General features: G+C 40.9%; 1 protein-coding gene across 1 annotated transcript; it reads right to left on the bottom strand.

Annotated features, from left to right (window-relative positions):
• Positions 1-321: 321 nt before the first annotated feature.
• TRAM1 (translocation associated membrane protein 1) lies at positions 322-23,223 on the bottom strand. The gene is made up of 11 exons (XM_042785840.1): positions 22,943-23,223; positions 20,057-20,120; positions 19,359-19,480; positions 19,048-19,164; positions 18,199-18,257; positions 17,719-17,803; positions 13,919-13,989; positions 11,769-11,873; positions 11,048-11,191; positions 9,818-9,978; positions 322-6,646 (listed from the first exon to the last, which is right to left on the bottom strand). The coding sequence occupies exons 1-11, from the start codon at positions 23,063-23,065 to the stop codon at positions 6,573-6,575; spliced, it is 1,125 nt and encodes a 374-aa protein (XP_042641774.1). The 5' UTR covers positions 23,066-23,223; the 3' UTR covers positions 322-6,572.
• Between the last annotated feature and the right edge of the window lie 962 nt (positions 23,224-24,185).

The raw sequence follows: 24,185 nt of genomic DNA, 5'->3' as shown, positions 1-24,185 counted from the left end.
CAAGCATTAAGGCAAACAAGCCCCACCCTCCCAAGAGTAAGGAGCAATGCAGTTTCTCAAGTGGACAGACGGTGAGAAATTCGATCTTGAATTCTTGATAATCTTGAGCAAGTTCTAGCTCCAGCCTGAGTTACACGCTGTTTCTCTTCAGCCTAAGATGATTTCCTGGCTCTGTGTTCACTGGCTCAAACGAATATCCCCAAACAGAATACTGTATTTACCTTTGACCAGTACCTCTCTGCTACTGATGCTACTGGACTGTAAGCAAGGCCAGATGCAATTTTTATGCCTCCATTTTTGTAACAGACTATTCAAGCACAGTTTTAATTCGATACTCTTTATTATGATATCCAGTAAAACAGTAACAAGGTGATTGCTTATTACAGCTTCCACAGACTGGGGTTCCAGGCCTTATTGTCCTGGGTACACACACACACGCACACACACATAAAAGACAACCCTTGCCACAAAGAACTTACAATCTAAATAAACAAAACAAAGATAATGATTAATCAGGAAACAGAGGAGGAATCACCTGCGTCAGAACACAAGATAGTTTTTTGGCTTGGCTTCTAGCCTGGAGTTCGAGTTGAAATTCCTGCCCCGTTACAATATTCTCATCACCACGGGCTGAGTTTTTGTCTGTTAATAACAATGCAAGACACATTCTTCAACATTTATAACCGATATAAGGAGACACAAAGCTCAAGTTCTAGACCATAATTTTTCAAGTGATATACAGCAAAACTGCAGCCTAGAGATTCAAAGATCTTAAGTGCCCAGTTTCCTAAATGAGAAAGGCAATAATAGTGAACTGCAATATGAAAACCAAAACCATCCAGGAATTCCAATTTCTGCTAAACCAGTCAAGACTCTGTATTTCAGTATATCAAATTGCCTTCCACTCTTGTGTTTGGAATAAAGAAGTGACAACTGTGTTGTGCTGCATGACAATGCCTGACCTTTAATGTTAACCACAATAAATAACGAAAAAGAATACTGAAAAGCTATCAAAGTATAAAGCTACACTGTAGCTGCTCTGATTCTGCAAAAAGTTTCAAACACAAAAAGAAGAAAAAGGAGTTGTCATTTCTGGCACTCACATCACAGATTTGTCATCCTTGAGCTGGATAAAAGTAAAGTACTTGCAGAAACCTAAACTAAAAGTGACAGGACACGTAGAAAGAGATCAAGAGCAATTGTTTTTAATCCAATACTGGGTAGCATGTTTTACTTTTTTTTTAAACCTGGAATAAGTTGTTGCCTTTTGTCTTGTCAACATCAAAAGAAATTCTCTAAAAGGCAGAAGGAAGCCCACTGCAGCTGCAGCGCAGCACCCCTCACCCATCCTTCATGGAAGGGGCACTGGCAGTTGTAGATGCCGACAGCAGTTCCATTTCACCCACAAAGGCACCTGCTACCTGGATGTGAGCTATATCCAAACACCACACTGCAATACAAATTGTATCCTGAAAAGTTTCAGTTCCCATTAAGTGGGTTCTGATGACACCCGACATATTGATGTGCTTATTTCTTGCACGTCTGCTCCAGAAACACTCCTGCACTGCTTCTATTTTAGTTCCAGAGAGCACGCCAAACTCCTTAATGTGTACAGAACTAGGCTTATCAGATCCTAAACCGAGTAGTTCAGGGAGCAATGAGAAGAGGGGTTATCCACCAGATATCCACCACAACCACCTACAGCAGAAAAAAACCCCCAAGCGCGGGCTAGTCCAGTTCTCTAAAGATAATCCACAACTGAAAATGTGAGAAATTCAAATACGATGAACAGATGATAACTGACGTCAGTCCTTATTCTTTTTAAAGGATCTCTTAAACTTTCCCCAAGCCTTAATTTTGTAGGGCATTCTTATACCCTGTGCAAGAAATAACCCAAGTATTTGCATAACAAGGCGACTATTACTACAGGAATTAAACCACAGCCCCCTGGAACACAGTATCTCTGCACACAGGCTCTCACTGGCCTGCGAACAATACAAGTACCATGGCTGACTCTACTTCATGTGCAAGTCTCTTCAAAATGCTGACATCTTCCACAAAGAACGATTAGGACAGCAACGACCAACACTGCGTAGAGAGCCTATTATAGCTGCTCGTGTCCATCTTCTACAACACAGGCCTAAAGGGCTGACTCACAAATGGAACCAAACCCAAGTATGACCTAGGAATCAGCTGGTAAATTTCTGGAAAACAGGAAAACAGAAGTAAGAGAAACCAAACAACCCTCCCCTCCACGTACCCAGACAGGCATACAGTGCAATTCTTGCAAAGCTCTCTGGAAGACCTACTTCGAGACACACAGGGTTCATGTGTCAAAAAAAAAAAAAAAAAACAAAAAGACAAAAACCAAACCCAAACCAAACCCACCAAAAAAGCTGTAGTTTCCTGGCTGTTAAAGAAAATAATCTTGTTTTTTTGATCCAAGAAAAACTGTATTTTCAGAATTCCTATTTCTACAGCACCAGTATCATCTTGTACTGCTTGGAAATCCCAAAACTATGATAGATAAAAGGTATCTCAGTACAGTAAAGCACATCGAGTATTTCTTCCTTCCCCCACAATATCTAACAAAAATCCATTAACACTTAGTAAGTTTGGCACGCAGAAGCTACCAGAGACACCAGCTCCCTTAGGGTATTGATGACTGGGAGTCCTTCAAAGAGATCTCTCAACTCAAACTGTAATCTAGTGTAATTTTCAACCAAACATGCAGTAGAAAGGGGTAGCTGCCCTAAAGCTTGATTCACCTTTTCCCTGCATCTTTTCTTCTTTCTTTTATATAAATACTCAAGTACCTCCGGGATTACTATCAGGCAACTAATCCATTGGAAAAGCAACTGAGCAAACAAACCAGTTTTCAGTCATACCAGCCCCTCATCTACTTCACCATTCAACCAGAAATGCTTGTGCTAGACAAGGGGTAGAACCCCAATTTTGTCAGCAACCTACATTAGTTTTAGCTTAGCATGACCATGAAAGCACTCTCTTCCCTTTAATACCAAGTTTTGCCCCCAACAAAATCACCTCATGTGAAGTTAGTCAGAAATCTGCAAGGAGCAAAGGGACTGCAGATGTGTGTTTACCCTTTTTACAGAAGTCCAATTACTTGTACCAAAGCACCACTCTGCTTATGACAAAATTCTGGGTAATAATACTCCATAAACACAACTATAATTAAAAAAACAAAACAAAACAAAAACAAAAAACAAAAATAAAACAACCTTAGGAAAATTGTCAAATGCTTACAAATAACTACTAATTTCAAAATGCATTTTTCCAACGTACTTAATTTACTTTCAGCGTATTCTCACATCAGCAGAAACAGCCTATGCATGTTCTCTGCACTGCAAATCCCTTGATTGATCCTAAATTTGGGCAAGGGATCACCCAAAAAGCAGGATTTCCAAAAAGCCACGTTCATGAATAATTCACAAATGAGAAATCAATCTTTGCAACTAGTCAAGAGGAGAAAGTGTCCAGATAAAAGCAAAAACTCAGAGAATTATTTTCAGCTGCTCTGTATTCCTTGTTTGTACTTTAAAGTTACATATAATTCCTTAGTAAAATACAGGCTTTGATAGTAGATTCCGGCACATAAACCAAACATACATTTGGGAGGGGGGATGGGGGTAAGAAAAGGCTTGAAATCATCTGTTGTAAGTCTTGAAAAGTTCTGACAAGATGAGGCAGGGAGGAGGGGGGTTTAAGGAAAAAACCAAACCCAACAAACCCCATCCAGTATGAATTACTCAATTCAAATCCATCTACATGGACAAAGCCTTCTCTTTGTGGGACCTCTGTGTGTAATTGATCAGGATAAATTACTATAGCCTAAGCAAAAATTATTTTATTAGGCATAGGAATAAAATAATGAGCTCTTCAGTCATTTCCATTTCTAATTTTCCTGATTCCATAATTAAGAAAACACAATTAGACAACTAATCTTCTTCCAGTTTACTGAATCCCAGATTACAAAGAGCCAAAATGCAATAACATTTGAAAAATCAGTTTTAAGCAATTCAGAAGTTATCCAGGCAAACAAAAATCTTATGCCAAGACGAGTAATATCAAACTGGAAACAGAAGTCTCAAAGTCTTCTAACTCCACAGGGGTTTCCACCTCAAGGTAGAGAATTAAAAATTACTGCTTCTGCCTCATCCAAAATGATAAATGTGTATTTTTAATTATGACAAAAGAAACTGGCTTTCAATACTCTATCAAAATTCTAGAACAACTGAAATTATTCTCTATTACTTTGCAGAAAGCAATGACTCCTATAAGGCAAGGATAAGAAAGATTAAGCCATTTGTGGAAGCAAAAGTACTTTTTTCAAATTTCAAAGGCCAAAAATGTCCATAAGGCCAAAAGGAGACAAAAAACAACATCAGAATTATCAGGCAAGTATATACTCCCTTGAAGTTTTTAGAAGTGAACCTGAAGTTTACATTTCAAGATTACTGTGCCGAAGAATGAGGCTTACAAGAAACAGTTTGCCTTAGGGAAACAACTACTACAACCCTCAGAGTCTAAATAAGTCTTAAAGATCTCAAGAAGTACCTTAAACGCTCCCTCCACAATTTGTTCCTCCACCCTTTATGATTTCGTCAGCCCCTGGACAGCAAGGTATCACAAGAAAACTGATTTAGAGTCCAAGTACCAGACCAGAAAATTTAAAAATTAGCCCCTTGTGGCTTAAGGTACAACTTGAGAGCAAGGCACACAGAATCTATGAAGGTCTTTTTAGAAACAACAGACATGAAACATGACTTTGTGCAGTGAGTATTTAATGTATGCAATTCCCTCAGAATTTCTGAGTTCCAAATTTCCAGTTTCATGGTCAGATCAGACAGATTCACCACTTGGGTTTTATTTCTTCAAATCAACATAGGGTATTGCTACTTCCACTGAAGCAGACCGGGTGTATTACAGGGCATGCTGCCCTGGAGTACTCCAATTAAGCAAGTATAAGTCTGTCAAGTCCACTTCAAGAGCTGTGAAGCAAGTACTTGGGAACCGTGACTGAAATTAGCTGAAACATATAATAAATTATACCGCAATAACTCTAAATAGCACTAAATGACTGAAGAATGGATAGTTACTTGTAGTCAAGATTTTGTACTAGAAATGTTTATTCTGTATAGTAAGCATCCAAACTGCAGAAGATATAGAATGCAGATTTATTATTTTGTTGGGTATAAGCTCAACTATAAATAAAAAAGTTTTAATTAAAAACTGTTATTATCAGCTTGATTGCTCATAATTACTCCTCTCAATCAATAAGCAGTCTAATACTTGGGTTAACTTGAAAGACTAATGTAGCAACTTCTTAAGACTGAATTAAATCTTTAACTCATTCTCTCAAGTAAAATGGGTTGAATTATACCCATTACAAAAGGGTACAGAGGAAACATCAACTGCACATTAAACTGGAAAACTGACTGGACAAAGCTTCACATTTAATACCATTGTGAAATACAGATAATGAAGAAAATATTAAATTAAGATTTTTCCAGTTGTAGCAAAGGGCACAATAAATCAATTTTACAAAGTCGTAACTTTAAAATATTTTTTTTCATAAAAATATATAGGAGAAATCAAACTATTTCCTAGCAGAAGTGAAACAAAGCAAAGCAGTTATAATAAAGGAATGTTTCTCATAACTTGATCCATTTATCTAACACATTCCCTCTTCGTGGAACATTAAATGTCTCCTAAAACAATCACAACAACACGCTGTAAGAACCTCCACCCTCTAAAATCAGACAGACAAGTTTTCAAAGAAGGTCCAACGCACACTAATTCTCCAAGATACATACACTTTAAAAGCACAGACAGGAGTTAACAGTGCTACTCAAATCAACTCTTTCTATGACCATACACGCTCCCTTCTAATTTTCAAGTGCTAAAGCTATAGCTCAAAGAGGTTTTTTGTTCCTTGTTAAGAGATTTCTAACCAATAAACAATAAGACTCTGCAACATTTCCAATTAGTTCAGTTCTGTTTTAATGATACGGGGCAATTCTTAGAGCAGACACTGTGTAGCTAATAACTACAAAATAAAAGGTTTATTTGTGTGGTTTTGGAGTCCCAATTTGAACTGTAAATTTGAATCAAGGCAATTAACTGAAAAGCCAGAGTATCTGAAAATGCATACTAAGTTTTTACTTCAATTTTGCAATACTTCTTCAAGAACTTGAAAAAAGCGAAGCTGGTAGAACAGTATATATCACCAAGATTACAAAAACTGGAAGGAAGTAATACATTGCAACAGTGATCCTCATTAAGTGATTTCATCACAATAAATGTTTAAAAAAGTGTCAATGTTATTTAAAAAGTGTTGTATTCCCCCCCCCGCCAAGTATTTGAAGACAGATAAACCTTTTTCCATAGTCAAAATGGCTTTTAAAAAAAGTTTCTCAAAACAACAGCAATAATCAAAAAACATGAATTGTATTTTCTTTAATCCATAACATCTCTAGTGCTGAAGGGCCATCCATGTAAAAAGCAGATTCTTTGGGGACATTAGTCAATTAACTTAATAAAACCCAGTTTTACGAGGATTTATCCTTCCTGCTACGAGGCGAGTCTGCTCCATTTGAGGTCACTGTTCCATTTATTCCATTTTCTAGAAAAAAGAAGAAACATTTTTCAAATACAATGAAATGCTTTATATTTTATTACATTATTGTAGGTCTTATACAAACAGTCTTTTAACTTCTTTTCTGATGTTTTTCCTTTACTAAAAGTCATCATTATCATTCATAATGCAAAAGTATAAAAAAGTTTTTACCAAGTTTACTATAATAAAGTCTGGTTTCCTGACATGGCCAGACACTGAAATGTGTGCATTATATACATCTAGACTGAAAAATCAAGACCAGCTATGGGATTTTAGAAGATATTATCTTAAAATACTCAACCCGCAGATGAGACTGTCCTGTGAAATTCTGGAGATACACACTATATACACAACTCCCTAGTACAGGTCTTTACTGTTCACCTCACCTATTTCGTATTTTAATTCTTGCTAAAATTACACTCCTTCACTTACCTTTACAAGATTTTCATACAGGAAATCTTTACACATACACACACACAATTTTTAAAGTATATACTTTAAGATATAGGATTCATTTATGTTCTGATGAAGATATTTACATATAGATAAGATGAACAGAAGTAAAACACTAATTAGATTTGAGATGAGTACGTGTACACAGAAGGAGTTCCAGCACAAGACCAGGCACCTTAAGACTACAAAGCAAAAAACATGTTACCAGCTGCATCTCTCCGCCTCTATCCCACTTCTGGGTCAATTTAAAGGTCTCAAGAGTTTCAATCTGTTCAAGTAGCACAGTGACAATTTGATAACAAAAATTTGCCCTAGAACAATGACCCACAATCTGTGGATTTATAACGCACACAACTTTAGAGTAAAATGGAGCAACATGATACCATTGTGAATTAAAAGTATCCCCTTTGTTCAGTGTCACCATAACCCAAGGAAGCAGAGATGTCGCCTGACAGTAGCTATATTTATAAAAGATCTGAAGAGCAGAGTGCCTAGCCAGCTATAACTCTTGCTGCTTAACATCTCTGCTCTGACACAGTATCATTCTGACTTCAGGCAACCATTAAAACTGGTTAATGTTTTCCATCTGCAAGTATGTGGCAGATCACCACACAGCATGGCCAATCCACAGAAACAACTGTTGATCTCCCCACTATACCCAAATGCTCCCATTGATGTGAACAAGCAACTAAAGGAAAATAATAAAATCAGAAACATGCATGAGAATGAGACCAGACACAGGCCCAATTAGTCACACAGGAACAAAGTCTATCCAGCATATTTGGTTGTAAGTGACACTGCCGTTTTAAGCCTACGTAAGGTGGTCTTTGGATACTTTTCAAAAAGTTTTTGTAAGCTTTTTGACTTAAGAATAACACACAATGAGCTAGATCCAAGCCAGCTAATTGAAATCATATTTTTTTAAACAGTTAAGTCAAAACAAGTGTAAGTAAAACAAAGAACAAGAATCAGCATGTATCTGGGTACCCCACCTACATCACCAGTAAGATTTTTCTACTGTCATTTCTTGCTTTTGGCATAGTCTAAAAGTAACTCATTTTACTGTACCCTGGATCCCAAAAATCCATCCAACCACAAAGAAAAGGAAAAAAAAAAAAAGCGATTTAAAATGGTTTAATTGTATATATTACTCTTTCAGAAACACTGTCTTGCTGCACCCTGTGCAAGTGTTTTGAACAGATAACATTAGAAGAATATTCAAAACAGAAGAATCTGAAACAACTAACCTTTTGGATTTTAAATTTCTTTTCTTTCCATTTAAAATAAGCTGTAAAATTCCCCAGTCTTTAAGACAGGCATAGCTCAATTACTTAGTGAATACAACCCCAGTTCCAATTAACTGCTTTTTTCACTATTAGCTTACCACTTGCAAGTCTCCACTGAAGTTGGGTGAAAAGCAGAAAATTCACCAAATTATATGAGTAGTTTAAGGTATTTTTAAAATCTACTACATTTTAAATTTATTGACTAAAATGCCATTTAAGTTTATGTTTTAAAGATATTTGTTATTAATTCCACAAAAAAACCCATAGTAAGACAAAATGAACATGAAGCTCTGATCAAGCAGGACACCTACATAGGAAACTACCTTCACTCAATTAAAGTCCAACTGGATTTTCTCACAAAAACAAGACGCAAAACTAGAGTTGTGATAATTACAAATCATTAAAAGGGGAGTACAGACATACTCTAAATCACATCATTTTAATAAAAAAGGATCTTGAGGGAAAAAATAATAATAATAAAAAAAAAAAATCACTCAATTATCTCTAACCACAAATCTCAGTTCTCAGTGCAAATGGTCTTATCTTCACACACGTTGTGTTCAGCGTATCAAAAAGTGGAACAGGCTAACAATACGTGATTGGTAGCAAAGGATCGTGCTGAAATAAGCTTTTGAAATTACTTAAGCAGTTTCAAAAGAAATCCAGAATTTATTCAAGACAGAAATTAAATACAGAGAAGTTTAACTGTTGGTACAACAGAAATACTGAAGAGTGGGGATTTGTGTTTGCTTTTTTTGTTTTGTTTTATTTTTTAAAACGGAACTCATAATTTTCCTTAGGGAAAAAAGCATCCATTTCATCTTTTATGCCCTTTCTATAAAAAGGGTGTGACATAATCAAGAAGTCAAACCTGGAGTCATTAGTTCATTTCCAAATGCTTCCACACAGGTTTAGAGAAGTAAGTAGTTATTAGCTCCCCTTAAAAGGCGTATCAAAATTCTATTTTTAGTAAAACCAGTCCAACATAAGCCGATTTAGTGGATGGATCATCAAACTATCAAATCTCCTTGCCCTACAACATCAGAGTTTAGTGGCAATGAAAAACAAGCTTGAAATTCATTGCAGGAAAAGTTTAGAAGTAACTGATTATGAGAACAGATCTAAAAATGTGTCTGTTCCCTTATTATAAGGGAACATAATGAAACAAAAACATAAGCATGACACATTTTGCTCAAGTAATAAAATTAGACGTAATAAAAATCTCATGTTGCCTTAAGGTAATTCCTTCATTCAGCCAATTAGAAGAGAAACACCAAACAATTAATACCCACAATATTCACCAATACTGTTTCTGTAACAGTCATCTCATTTGCAAGTTAACATAAAATGTTTCTTTAGCAATCATATTAAAAATGGCTCTCCATTACCTAAAGTTTTTTTGAGAAGTCAAGGCAACAGAAAAACTGAAAATACAAACCTCTTTCTTTTCTGGAGTTCTTTCCTTTAGCTGTTACAAACTTCTTTTTCACTGTCTGAGGCTGAGAAGAAGAATGCTCTCTCCACCTCCGAAGCTGGAAATTAATGAACTTCCACATCATAAATGCTTGAGTCATGCAGATGGAGGCCAGCACACTAATTCTAGAAACAAAACACAGGTAAAGGTTTATCAGTAAGTTTATCTCATTAAGCAAATAGAAAAGGTAAGTAGAACACCACCTCAGAGAGTATTTTGTATGTCATAAACCGCCTTTTTACACAGGCTCCTCAAACACTTTAGAGTGATTCTGTTTTGGTAACGCAAATTTGTAAAAGTTCAGTTTGGCTTGGTTTTGTGTTTTTTTTTTTTTTTTTTGTTTTTTTTTTTGTTTTTTTTTTTTTTGTTTTTTTTTTGTTTTGTTTGGTTTTTTTTGGGGGGTAACTTTCCCCCCCGGTCCCCTCACCCTGTGACATCCATTTTTTAAGCTATGCAAGAATTAGCTTACATAGAGTTATTGGGCTTAGCACAGCTGAACAAAAATAAATATACAGTGAGAATGAAGTCTCTACCCCTCTATCAAAACTGGGAAGAACTACTGTTTTCTTGCTTTCTCCTTTCTCAGTATTACTCTCAAGGAAGCAGGTAATAACAGCTGAAAACGGTTTGAGAGCGCCTTGCAGTTCTGAGTATCAATTCTGCAGGGTAATGCTGACATTGTCAATGTTTTAATAACTTCCTTTTCTGGATTTAATTCATAAAAAAAGCCAGGTAGCTAGTTGGCTGAACATTCTGCATCCTGCAGCAGCAAGAGGAGCCATAATACAGGCAGAGGAAAAGGTAAGACTGTTCAAACAGGACCAAGGATGCTCTGAGCCTAATGCCTTGACCTCTGTAGAGAAACTCACTGTGATTGTATCTAGAATTCAATTCACTAACTCTCAAAATATTTGAAAGCAAGCTCTGTAATTAGATATTCCTTTTAATTCTGGGTTTTTCTTCTGACAAAAAAAAACCAAGTAACCAGTTATAGATTTCTCAGCTGTAGACTGTAAATTCTTCATTTCACTGTGCCTTACAAATTGGTTACATAAGCTATTCCTATTGATCCCGTCGGCTGCATGAAAACACCTAACGATCCAAAATTACTAGCATTAATACCATACCATTTATATTGTGTATTTAACACAGGTTTACAGGCCATGCTTAAGAACCATTCCAGGTTTACTATACCTAACAGCCAGGATATTAAAGTTTCCAGTACTGAAATTCAGCTGCTGATCTTCTGCTCTTGCCAGTCCAAAGCCAAAAGTGAGGACCGAGAGAATCAAGGTGAGAAGCCTTCCCAAAACAAAAAGAACTGCCCACAGTGAAAATCTACAAAGAAAAAAACCACAAACAGTAGATGAATTTTCCATTCACAAGTACTAACAATGCAAATGTTTACTCTCTGCCATATGAATTCGTTTGAAATTTAAGAACTTACCTAAATCCATTATTCTGTACCTATCCTAAACTAGCCTTGTGTTTCTAGTACTTGTAGAAGACAAAAAAAAGCAAGAAAATCCCTGCCTCAAAATCTTTTTTCTTTTTTTACTACAAACCAAAAGTCTGTTCTGAAAAGTAATTTCAACTCAATGGAAAGTGCCTTCCATTACTTGAGAACATGAGCACGTTATTAGCTCCTATAGAACTGGCTGTATTAGCAAACTATGCTGTTCCTTCTTCTACAAAACTTTGGGTTTTTTTTTAAATATTACTACATAGTGTAAGATTTTGCTTCCTTTTATATCACCACTAATATTTACTTAAATAGTACTAAAACTAGTCTGGAGAACTGTGGCCTCAATGGAAACACTGTTTAAGCTTTCTTGTCATTTTGGTTACTGGTTAGTTAAATGCACAAGGCTTCGAGAAAGAAATTACATTAATTTAAAAGACAAAGACTACTTACCCTTTCTGGTATCTTTCATCACTGAAGTAGAAGAGACGGGATATGTGGAAAAGAAATTCAACGAAGTAATGCAATACTAGAAGTACAAGTCCAAGATGGGTCAGTCTATCAAAACAAATGAAACAAACATTTAGACATTTGATCACCTCCTCCAAGCTCAGAAGCAATGCATCCCAACAAAGAGGAAGTCAGGTAAGAACACCAGGAGACCTCTATGGATGAACAAGGAGCTCCTGGACAGGCTCAAACACAAAAAGGAAGCCTACAGAGGGTGGAAGCAAGGACAGGTAGCCTGGGAGGAATACAGAGAAACTGTCCAGATAGCCAGGGATCAGGTTAGGAAGGCTGAAGCCCTGGTGGAAATAAATCTGGCCAGAGACATCAAGGGCAACAAGAGAAGCTTTTACAAGTATGTTGGTTATAAAAGCAAGACTAGAGAAAATGCGTGCCCTCCCTGTAAGGAAAAGGGAGACTTGGTCATCCAGGATATGAAGGCTGAAGTACTCAACAACCATTTTGCCTCAGTCTTCATGGGCAAGGGCTTTAGCTATACTGCCCAAGATGCAGAAGGTAAAGGCGGGGACTGGGAGAAAGAAGAACCACCCACTGTAGGAGAAGATTAAGTTTGACACCATCTAAGGAACCTGAAGGTGCACCAGTCCATGGGACCTGATTAGATGCACGCACAGACAGAGTACCTAAGCCACCATCATATCTGAGGAGTCGTGGCAGTCTGGTGAAGTTCCTGCTGACTGGAAAAGGGGTAACATAACCCCCATTTTCAAAATGGGAAATAGAGAGGACCCAGGGAACAGGCCAGTCAGTCACACTTCTGTGCCCAGCAAGAACATGGAGCAGATCCTCCTGGAGACAATGATAGGGCACATGGCAAATAAGGAGGTGACTGGTGACAGCCAACATGGTCTCACTAAGAGCAACCTGTGCCTGACAAATTTGGTGGCCTTCTGTGAGAGAGTTACGGTGTTGGTGGAGGAGGGAAGAGCAACTGACGTCATCTACCTGCACTTGTGCAAAGCATTTGGCACTGTCCCACACAACATCCTTGTCTAAATTGGAAAGACATGGATTTGAAGGATAAGGAATTGGCTAGAAGGTCGCACTGCAAGAATTGCGGTCAATGGCTCGATGCCCAAATGGAGGGGGGTGATGAGCAGCATTCCTCAGGGGACAGTGTTGGGACCAGCGCTGCTTAACGTCTTTATTGGCGACATGGACAGTGGGATTGGGTGCACCCTCAGCAAGTTTCCTGATGACACCAAGCTGTGTGGCACCGCTGACACACTGGAGGGAAGGGATGCCATCCAGAGGGACCTGGGACCTGGACAGGCTTGAGAGGTAGGCCCATGCAAATCTTATGAAATGCAACAAGGCCAAGTGCAAGGTCCCACATGTAGGTCTGGGCAATCCCAAGCACAAATACAGGCTGGGCGAAGAGTGGATTGAGAGCAGCCCTGTGGAGGAGGACTTGGGGGTATTAGATGATGGAAAACCGACTGTGAGCCAGCAATGTGTGCTCGCAGCCCAGAAAGTCAACCGTATCCTGGACTGCATCAAGAGGAGTGGGGCCAGCAGGTTGAAGGAGGTGATTCTGCCCCTCTGCTCTGCACTAATGAAACTGCACTTGGAGTACTGTGTTCAACTCTGTGGTCCCTGACCTAAGAAGAACATAGACTAGCCTGAGCAGGTCCAGAAGGCCACAAAGATGATCAGGGACCTGGAGCACCTCTCCTATGAGGACAAAGGGTTGGGGTTTTTCAACCTGGAGAAGAGAAGGCTCTGGGGAGACCTTATAGCAGCCTTCCAGTACTTGAAGGGGGTCTACAGGAAAGATAGGGAGGGACTCTTTATCAGGGAGTATAGTGATAGGATGAGAGTTAATGGTTTTAACCCGAAAGAGTGTAGATTTAGATTGGATATAAGGAAGAAATTCTCTACTGTGACGGTGGTGAGACAGTGGCACAGGGTGCCCAGAGAAGCTGTGGCTGCCCCCTCCCTGGAAGGGTTCAAGGCCAGGTTGTATGAGGTTTTGAGTGACCTCTAGAGAAAGGTGTCCACGTCATGGGGGGTTGGAACTAGATGATCTTTAAGGTCCCTTCCATCCCAAACCATTCCATGATTTTATGACTTACTTCAGGAGATAGGCTCCAGCAATATGAAAGAGATAAAGTCCAATGTAGACAATCTGGCGAAAGATATCTTCCTATTAGGAAGAAAAAAGTAATTACACATTATACACAGTTAAACATTACTGTACGATGTTATATATTATTATAAACTATTCCCTAGTCTTGAAAAGTCTGCTTAGTTTATCAGCTACCTTAATGTGGCCTGTTCTGGCACTGAATCAGTCAGCCTCGATCACCTACTTCCACACATAAAACTTATTGCTTACTTACCAATAACTTTCGGTGTCTTACACATATGGTATTGTGAGAAAACATACCAAACATCAAAAAGATGCTTTTTAAAAAGGGCACATTTTTATTTGATATGAGTACTGTGAATTTGCTATTACAATACTTATTTGGTAGGTATTACTAAATTATCAGGTAACTTCCTACAGTCCTGTGCATTTGCTGCCCATCGGAATGCTACAGAAATAAAATAACAGTCTGTGAACCAAAATGATAAGGTTTCAAAGTGTTGACATATATTTTAAAAATTCAAGATCATCCGGGCTTCTGGCACACTGTTGCTGGCACATACAGAGAATAATGTTATGAACCAGTCATGCTAAGCCACACGGCCACACTTCATGTTAGGTTTTTATCCAGCTCCATTCAATTGAACACTTCACGGAGATGAAATAATAAAGAGGAAGAGACACGAATTCAAGCATAGACACACAGCACACAGAAAACAGAAGGTGCCATCTACGAACAGAAGAATCACTAAAGTATGCCAGATCACAATAAAAACCTGTCTTGAACGGGTATGCAGAGTACATTCAGTTGTGCTTAAGAAACTCCCCTGTTTTTGGAAAGGTTCCCTAAACTTCAAGCAAGGGTATTCAGCTTTATCTTGTATACACGTAATTAAAAAAAGGCCTAAAAATTCACTCCTGTAAGATCTATCCTACGTTATGCAGTACTTCATATGTCAAAGCCAGCGAAAGCATAGAATCAAACACTTGTGAGAACAGCAAAGACCACACACATACACAAAGAGCAAGAAAAGAGATAAAGACCTACTCTCGATGATCTGAAACAAAACAAAAAAATAAGGTCTTTCAGGCAAATTAGAGAATAGTCAGTACAAATGCTCAGCTTCTCCCAGAACTACCAGGATGAGCCTTTTGCACTTTATCTTCAGAACTGAGGGAACATTGAAACAGCCGGTGCTGTCTGCTTAGAAAAACTGTCAAGAGATTGAAGGCTTACTGGAATGATGCAGGTGGAGGTATACACTACTATGCAGAAAACTAAGTTAAGAACCTCTTTTCTTGTCTTTGTCAGCAGTACAGACAACTAGACCTGAGTAAAAGAAGCCAGTTCCTTCAAGAGAAGGAATAAGGCTGAGAAGCCAAGACAGCAGAGGTTAAACTGTGGTGAAAGAAACATCAACTGTGAACTTGCTAAAACAAATGAACTATCACTCTTAAAATGTAATGCGAAAATCAGAGGCCAAAATTCCAAGCAGTGACCCAGTAAAACACTACAATTCAATATACAGCACTTCTGCCACTTGTGACAGCTTCCTTGAAGTTACAATAAAAAAACCTCCACACTTGAATATGAAGTCAAATCCCATAATATGGGAACACCAGCTACAATGTATCTGCCAAACATCAGTGTTTATACTGCGCCTGATCAGCATGAAAACAAAGCATCTCATTACTATTTTCCCAAGCCTCTTCTAGCCTCTTGAACAAAGACCTATGGTTACATAACATTTAAGTTTCATTTTCCTGAACAGAGCAGAACTCTGGCAGCAGAGACAAAGTCTAGTCACAGAGCAGCAACAAGAGAAATCAGATGGTTTGGGTTGGAAGGGACCTTTATAGATCATCTAGTCCAATCCCCATGACATCATGGGCAGGGCCCCCTTCCCCCAGCCCAGGGTGCTCCCAGCCCCGTCCAACCTGGCCTTGAACCCTTCCAGGGAGGGGGCACCCACAGCTGCTCTGGGCACCCTGTGCCACTGTCTCACCACCCGCACAGGAAAGAATTTCTTTCTTACATCTAATCTAAATCTACCCTCTTTCAAATTAAAATCGTTGCCCCTTGTCCTGTCACTACAGGCTCTGATAAAATGTCCTCCATCTTTCTTATATGCCCCCTTCAAATACTGAGAGGCCACAACAAGGTCTTCCTAGAGCTTTCTCTTCTCCAGGTTGAATAACCCCAACTCTCTCAGCCTGTCCTCACAGGAGAGGTGTTTCAGCCCTCTGATCATTCTTCTGGCTGTCCTCTGGACCCGCTCAAGCAGATCCATACCTTTCTTGTGCTGGGGACCCCAGAGCTAGATGCAGTACTCCAGCTGGGGTCTTACAAGAGCAGAGCAGAGGGGCAGAATCACCTCCCTCAACCTGCTGGCCATGCTCCTTTTCATACAGCCCAGGATACGGCTGGCTTTTTGGGCTGGGAGCGCACATTGTCAGCTCGTGTCCAGTCTTACACCCCCCAGTAATCCCAAGTTCTCCTCTGCAGGGCTGACCTCAATTCATTCACCCCCAGCCTATACTGATGTTGGGGATTCCCATGACCCAGGTGCAGGACCTTGCACTTGGCCTTCTAGAATTTCATGAGGCTCACAATCCTTAATCATGTTGAGATCCCTCTAGATCACATCCCTTTCCTCAAGCAAATCAACTGCACCACTCGTCTTGGTGTCATCCTCAAACTTGCTGAGGGTGCACTCATTCCCACTCTATGTCATTGATGAAGATGTTAAATAGCATCGGTCCTAGTACAGACAATTGAAGAACTCCACTTGTTACTGGTTTCCGCTTGGATGTTGAGCCACTAACTCTGTGGAAGCAGCCATCTAGCCAGTTCTTATTGACCTAACACTCCATCCATCAAATCCACCTCTTAGTAATTTAGAGAGAAGAATGCTGTGGGGGACCGTATCAAAAGCCTTAACAGAAGTTCAAGCAGATGACATCAGTAGCTCTTTCCTCATTCACTGATGCAGTCACTCCACTGTAAAGGCCGTTAAATTAGTCAAGCATGATTTACCCCTGTTGAAGCCATGTTCAAGAGTTTAAAAAAGAGAAACTTAAAAAGGAAACTGCATATGCAAAACGAGCCTATGCAAAAACATGCAGAGAGACTACTTAAAATTGGTCCAGGAAGGCAAAAAGTGTGTATAAAAAAAAAATGTACAGTAGACATCGTGTTTTGAGAACCCCAACAGAGAAAACCCTTGGGGGGGAAATGGATACCATTAAAAACTGAGAATTGAAAAAAAATCTCAATACACATCTAACCAGAACTTCTGCTGAGGACAATGGTATTTAAATCAAATCCCAGAGTTTAATATTCCTTGGATTTATGGAATCATTCCCTGTTTATATTCAACACCTGTATCATGATTCATGAAGCACCTGTGATTTCAGTGAGACTATTCAAGACTACTAATTACAAGAAACAAACAAAAAAAAAAGTATTTGAAAAGAAAACCTCACATTCATCTGCTCAGGGGAAAATTCTTTTAGTTAATGAGAAACACCAGCAATTTTTATTTACACAACAGATATATAGCAATTTTACTGCAATTAGAAATACAGGATTTAACCAAAAAGAAAAACCCTACCTTCTCCCATGGACATTTGAGCACCTAAAATTCCATCAGGAAAAGTGGGTAACACAAGTAAGAATAGGGTAGGAAATCTAGGGTAACACATTATTCTGGAAGTTCAAAATAAATTAACTATTTCACTGTTCAAGCTGCTTTGGTGTTCTTTTGATTTACATTTTGAACTTACTTTTTTAGTTTTCTGGAAGTACAATTCTGGAAAAGCATGAAACCAGTATGCCAACTGTAAGATGTAGAAAAACTTCATTTGAAACCTGTACAATACAGCAAGAATTGAAGAATATTACTTTTTATTAATGAACTTAGAACATTTCAGAAGCTTTCTAGTGAACACATTTAATCACTGTCTCTAAAGAAAGAAAAATATAGATCCTTCCTGCCAGCCAACTCAAAAAGGTTCTCATAAAACAAAATCATTATGATAAATAAAGCTTGCAAACACTGAATTATTTAAAAAGTATCCTACAGAAAGAGAACTCTCTGTGCTACAAATTGAGAGAATCAAGCTCCTCCATAAATATGAGCAAAAATACATCAGTGACTAATATATTTTTACAGACTACATATTCTATACAGATTGTATGTGACACACCCTAAGTTTAAAACACTCCCTCTTCTCCCCAACAATCCCCTAAGGAAGAGGCCTTACGGAATCAGAGTGTGCGGATAGTCCCTCCACAGAGAGGTTGGATCTGATATATAGTTCTCCTAAAAAAAAAAACAAAACAAAAAAAACAACAACAAAAAAACCACAACAGACACAAAAACCCTAGTAAACCCTCAAAGATGCTACTTCCTAGTCAGAAATAATGAACATACATACATGTATGTATCTATATATATATGCGAATGTGTACATACAGACATGCCCACATCTACACACACAAGCAAAAGCTGCAGATCAATATGTTTCCTTTTACAAAAAAACCCAAACCACTATACCATCAAAAACAAACCCCAAAACCAAAAGACAGCTGTATTGGCTTAGAAAAATAAAAAGCAACCAACCAAACCAAGCATTCATTCAAGATAAGAGTGTCCTTACGAGATGCAGTTTATTTCAGCATCACTACAGCCGTAGCTCTTCCCTTGCCACTAGCAAAGAACATGCCATCTGAAAGCTCACACGCACCTAAGCCTACAGCAATCTGTCCATACACCCATTCCCTCGCTGCCAAAATGCTATGTACGATGCTTTTTAACATTTATTTTATGCTAATAATCCAACACAGAAAAATGACAGAGAATGAAGTACTATAATAGTTTAAAAGTTTTACCTTATTCAGTTGACAGTAAATCATCTCAGACTGAGTGACAGTAACACTACTAAACTTTACACTCAGTTATGACTACAACCTGAAGACAATCCCCAAACTCCTTTCCATTTTAATATTAAAACCAGCAAAAAACAGAAAAATAAAGCACAAACTGATTTATGATCATCATAAGCAAAGTTTTTGAAATCTCATAATAGAAACAGAAGAGAAAGCATACTTACAGAGACAAGAATACTTGTTCCCCAAACACAGGAGAAAAGGTAGAATGCACTAAGTTGCCCAGACTCATTGAACTTGCTATGCTTTGTTTTTGAAAAGTGCATTTTCCTGTTAATTTTCTGAAATGAAAGTCCATTGTTATTTACATGCTGTAGTACTTAACATTTACCTGTTAACTGCATTGCAACATTTAAAAGTTTCAGTGCATGTTTTAACAATTAAAAGCTTTAGTGCAAAAGTTTACTTTAAAGTGAACAGTCTAACTAAAACCCAGCAATTATCTTGATGAAAGGAATTAGTATTTTGTACTTACATCCAGTACGTACTCCTGAATTATAGCATGTATGATTATTGCTACAAGCATGTAAAAGAAAATCGTAGCCAAGTCTTTGATGCCATAGTGATAGAGAGAGATTGTTTCTGCAGATTGTACGTCTAAAAGACAAACAGGATTAACTGTCAGGCGCTGATACAGTTTAATGGCTAATAAGTTTGTTTCTCAGAGTGAAGCCTTTCAGAGAGAAGCAGTTTGCAGTCAGATGAACAAACAGAAGTTAAATTAAACTGCCATCATGAGCTAGGTCACTAGATTGTTTACAGTCACCTCCATCGCTTCACAAACTACATTTAATTCTGGAAAGATGTACTCCAAAAATGAAACCTTAAGTGCACTTAGGAAGCTTACCCAAATGCATTGAAAGGGTACAATAAAATTATGTTAAAGTATTGCCCCACTTTGACTAGTAAAGATTGTCACTTGCAAAACCAGAATAAGAATTATGTGAACTTATCTACCAGTCAGATGGTGTTTAATCACTAATGATGAATCCAGCAGAATAGAAATATCATGCCTAACCTAATTAATCAAAATGGAATTTTACTAAAAATAAAGTGCTTGAAAATTGCTTATTAGATATACAAATCGACAAATCACTCTCAGTCTAGAAAGTACGGCATACCAATAAAGTCTGAACACACTGTCTCATAACCAACCTCCTGCAAGATACGTACCAGTGGCAGGAATGGTAACATTATACTGAAGTGTAACAAAAATGACAGCTGCTTTTGCTGTAAACTGAAAGAGAAAAAACACAAGTGCTTGAAATAAACTATATTAAACTGAAAACATCTGCCCATAGTTTTAGCACCCTTCCCCAGCACCTTTATCCCCTCCCATAAAACTGATCAACTCGCATTATCACACCACTTCACCTGACTTTCCAAGGGCAGAACACATTGCATGATCTCTACAGGTTTGTTTACAGGGTACCCAATCTCCCGAGTGAAATATCCTTGAAAATGCTACTTACAAAACTGTCTTTCCTACAACATGAAAATGAAAACACATGCTGCAATTTTTTCTCCAATCCATAATGTATTATTACGTTAGCAGAATGCACAATATCATGTAATCCCTTAAAACTACTTTTTAATTTGAAGGTCAGTATCATATTCATAAATCTGTAGGTGATTTGGAAAACGCAGACAGGAAAAAAGAAAAGGCATAAAGAACAGAGAACTGTCTCAGGCTAGCTGCATACCAACTCAATACAACTGGCATTTTTTTGACCCTGGGGATCTTTTGGCAAGAAGTGTAAAACAAAATAAATGAAATTTAGCAGTAGTGGTACCACTGCTTGATGATGGACAGTAAGAAGAAGTAGAATGAATAAATGAGAGGGGGGGGAAATAAAAGTTTATTCTAAAGTTTGGTGGTTTTGTTTGTTTGTTTTTTTTGGGGGGGGAATGACATGGACCAGGGACAGACACAGACAGATGATGGGGGACAACAGTGGTGATACTATTAAAACCCCAACAGAAAAGCAGCAGCACAAGTTATTATCTGTCAATAAATGTAAATTAATTTTCAACATGAACACATCTTTGTTGAATCCCAACAGGAATCCACGTGTCTTAACAGAGAGGGGAAAATAACCATGCTTTACAGTATTTATGATCTGATCATTTCTCATTGTTGTAAAAACCTAGCACCTTTGTTGCATTTATAGGACTGACAACAAAAAAAAACTCCAACAAAAAGCAAAACTGATTTAAGAATCTTGGAAGGATACTTTGAGTTACTGCAGATAACGATTAGGTTACTACCAGCATTTATTATCATTCACAGGAATTATATTTATTTATTTAAAAAAACTAGTGCTTCATAAACAAGCCCTAGATTTTATAGGAAACCCTGAATACGCAGTGGACTGTTTACCCCATGTAACTTCAGGGAATTCACCTAGTTTGCCTGAATTAGTGAAGTTGCCTAGGGCTCCCTATTCATCATGGGAGCCTTCAGAGCACAATTCAAAGCATTAGTTAATTCTGAACTGCCCTTTGAAGGCTGTCAGCTACTCACAGTCCTAATTCAGTTGCACAAGCAAGGCAGCATAAATGCCTGACCTGACCAACATTAACCACAGCAGGTGATTTCCAAGATCTGTATCAATGCAGTTAAAAAAATTGGAACAATTTTCTCTGCAGTACCACATCTGTACCAACAAAGGCATAGGGCCCTTCTACACCTGGGTAGAAATGACCCTGGGTTAAAAAAAAAACTGGAAACAAAAGACTTCAGCACATCCAGTCCTCACAAAACCTCCAACCCTACCCGTAATACTGTAAATACAGTAAGCCAGAAGCAGACATAAAAGGTAAAGGTTTAAATCCATCTCTTTAACCTCATTCCGCTGAAAACCACCATGTAAGTGGTGATTTTTGATAGTAAACCCAAACATAACAGCTCTCTTGGTCTGCCTTGTTTTTTCTTCCCATATTTATTTTCTTCCTAACTCCACTGGCCTTTAGTGCTCAGCGATATCAACAGCTGGATAAAATTGTTCTGGAAAACCACCCGTATAATAAAAAGGTCCACAACTCTAAGCAAACGGCTAAAACCACTGAAAAGCCAGAAACGTTTAGCCAACAAAGATGGAAGCGTCCAACTTGGACGGGACACCGCTGAGAACATTTTGGAAGTCGCCGTTAAATTACCTTCCCGGTTCTCTCGGAACGTAGCCGAGAAGACCCTTTAAAAAGCCGCGTTTTGGAGCGTCTGCACCCAAACACGGGGGGGCCCAGCCCGAGCGCCCGGCCGCAGGGCTGGCGGGCCCGGCCCGGCCCTCAGCCAGGCCCGAGGCAGCGCTCCGCGCACCCCCGCCCGCAGCCAGCCCAGACACCCCCACCGCGGCTCCGAGCCCCGCGGGTGGGTGCGAGGGGACACCCCCCTCTCCCCACGCGCGGCGGCTGCAGGCCCACGTCACCGCGTGTCTCCCTTCCCCGCCGCGCGGCCCTACGGGAGTGCCGGCAGGGCCCGGCACACAAAGAGTGGGTGGGGGGGGTGGGGGTGTGTGTGTGTGTGTGTGTGTGTGTGGAGCGGCTGCCGCGGCCGGGCCTCCCCCCCCCTCCCCGCCCCGGACACTCCTCCCCCGGCCGCCGCGCCGCGCTCCCACTGCCACGTAACCCCGCCGCCGGCAGGAACTGGCCGCCGCCGCGGGAGGAAGCCGCGCCGCCCCGCTCCCCGTCCCCTCACGGCGGGGCCGCGCCGCGGGTGGGTGGGTGCGGGCGGCGGGTCACGGCCTCCCCCTCAAAGGCGGCGAAGGATGAGCCGGCGCGGCTCCCCCGGCCGTGCGGCGAGACCGGGAGGAGGAGGAGGAGGAGCGGGGGGGGGGGGGGGCGGCTCCTCTCCCCGCGGGGGCTGCGCGGCCCGCGGAGGGCGTGGGCTGGCGGGCCGGGCAGCGCTCACGCTTCCCGAGGGGGCAACCGCAGCCCCCCCCCCACCCCCGCCGCGCCCTCCCCGCCCAGCACCGAGAGCCCCCGGCGGAGGGAGAGAAGCGGTGCGAACCACCCCCCCCCCCCCCCCCTCTTTCCTCCCCGCCGCCGATGCCGCCTCACCTCGAACATGAGCCCCAGCAGGAAGATCATGGCCATGCAGGACACGATGTCCGCATGGTTCTGCACGATGAACTCGTGGCTCAGCACCGGCGGGTTCTTGTTGCTCTTCTTGCGGATCGCCATGGCGGGCAGGGAGCTGCGCGCCGCCGCCTCCCCGCTGCCAGCACAGCTCCTCTCGCCGCGGCCAGGAAGAGGCGGAGGGGGAGGAGGCGGCCGCGCAGCCGAGGAATGGCAGCCGCTTCGCTTCGCCTCACCCCGCCCCGCCCCGGCCCGGCCCGGCCCGGCCGCAGGGAGCAGCCCCCGCCCGCAGCGCCCCTGTCGGCCGCCCCCGCCGCTCCGCGCCGACCCAAGGCCCGCCGCGGGCACCGGCCCGCCTTCCCGCCCCCACCCAGGCGGCTGGGAACGGCCGTGCGGCCCGCCGGGCTTCGCCGAGGAAGCGACCGGCCGGAGCGGGTTCCCCCCGCCGCCGTTCTGTGCCCGTGGAGCCGGGTCAGGCTCCCCCCCGCCATCCAGGTTCACCTCCGACTGCTTGCTCGCCAACCCCCCCCCCGGCGCGGGCTAAGTTTTGTTGCCGCCCGCTGGAAGGCGGGCACCCGAAAGGTGCCGTGTGGGGAGGCCGCGCTCGGGGGGCTTCGTGGCCGTTACGGCCGGGGCGCAGCTCTCGCCGTCCCGCCCGCTTACATTTACAGCGTGTAGCCAGAAATAGCATGCGTCATCCCAGGGACTGTGACGAGCAGCCCAATGGCAAGGCAGCAGAAGGGAAGAAAAGCTAACGGGGAAAATATAGCGGACATTAAAAGGGAGGCTGGATGCGGATTAAAACCCCAACCCAGTCACAGAAGGCTGTTACCAGGTGGAGAAGATCAAGAGATGGAGTAATTTATGGCTGAGGCTTAGCCTTGTCAGAACAGCTTTTGCTGCCAGCAGCTAATGAATGCAGGGTAAGAGATTAAGATGCAGCTATTCCGATACGGCTTTGCCTTGCCAGAGCTGAAAGCGTGCACCAAATACGTTCTATGAACTGTTTTTAATAGGTTGGTTTCTTCTGACCATACGGAGCAGTGACTGACTCACGGAGCGGACTGATTAGTGTCTGACCAGGTTTTTCAACTATGAAACACCTTCATCAGCTGTGAAGATGCTCAAAGGTTTTGTATGAATTTATTAAATCGGAAAAACAGGGATATTTGGTGTCCAGAGATGATCCAGGGTACTTTAAAATATAATAAAAGGCCACAGAAAT

This window comes from Tyto alba, unplaced genomic scaffold (genome assembly GCF_018691265.1).
Source record: "Tyto alba isolate M040663 unplaced genomic scaffold, T.alba_DEE_v4.0 Super-Scaffold_9, whole genome shotgun sequence".
Taxonomy (NCBI): domain Eukaryota; kingdom Metazoa; phylum Chordata; class Aves; order Strigiformes; family Tytonidae; genus Tyto; species Tyto alba.
This window is presented reverse-complemented; position numbering and strand designations above follow the sequence as displayed.

Bases quoted from the DNA above. Each gene is read 5' to 3' on its own strand.
- TRAM1 (XM_042785840.1), bottom strand. From the start codon at position 23,065: ATGGCGATCCGCAAGAAGAGCAACAAGAACCCGCCGGTGCTGAGCCAC. The intron at 11,192-11,768 runs GTAAGTAGTCTT...TTTTCTTTGTAG, and splicing joins GATGAAAGATACCAGAAAGG to ATTTTCACTGTGGGCAGTTC. The intron at 9,979-11,047 runs GTATAGTAAACC...TTTTGTTTCTAG, and splicing joins TTTAATATCCTGGCTGTTAG to AATTAGTGTGCTGGCCTCCA.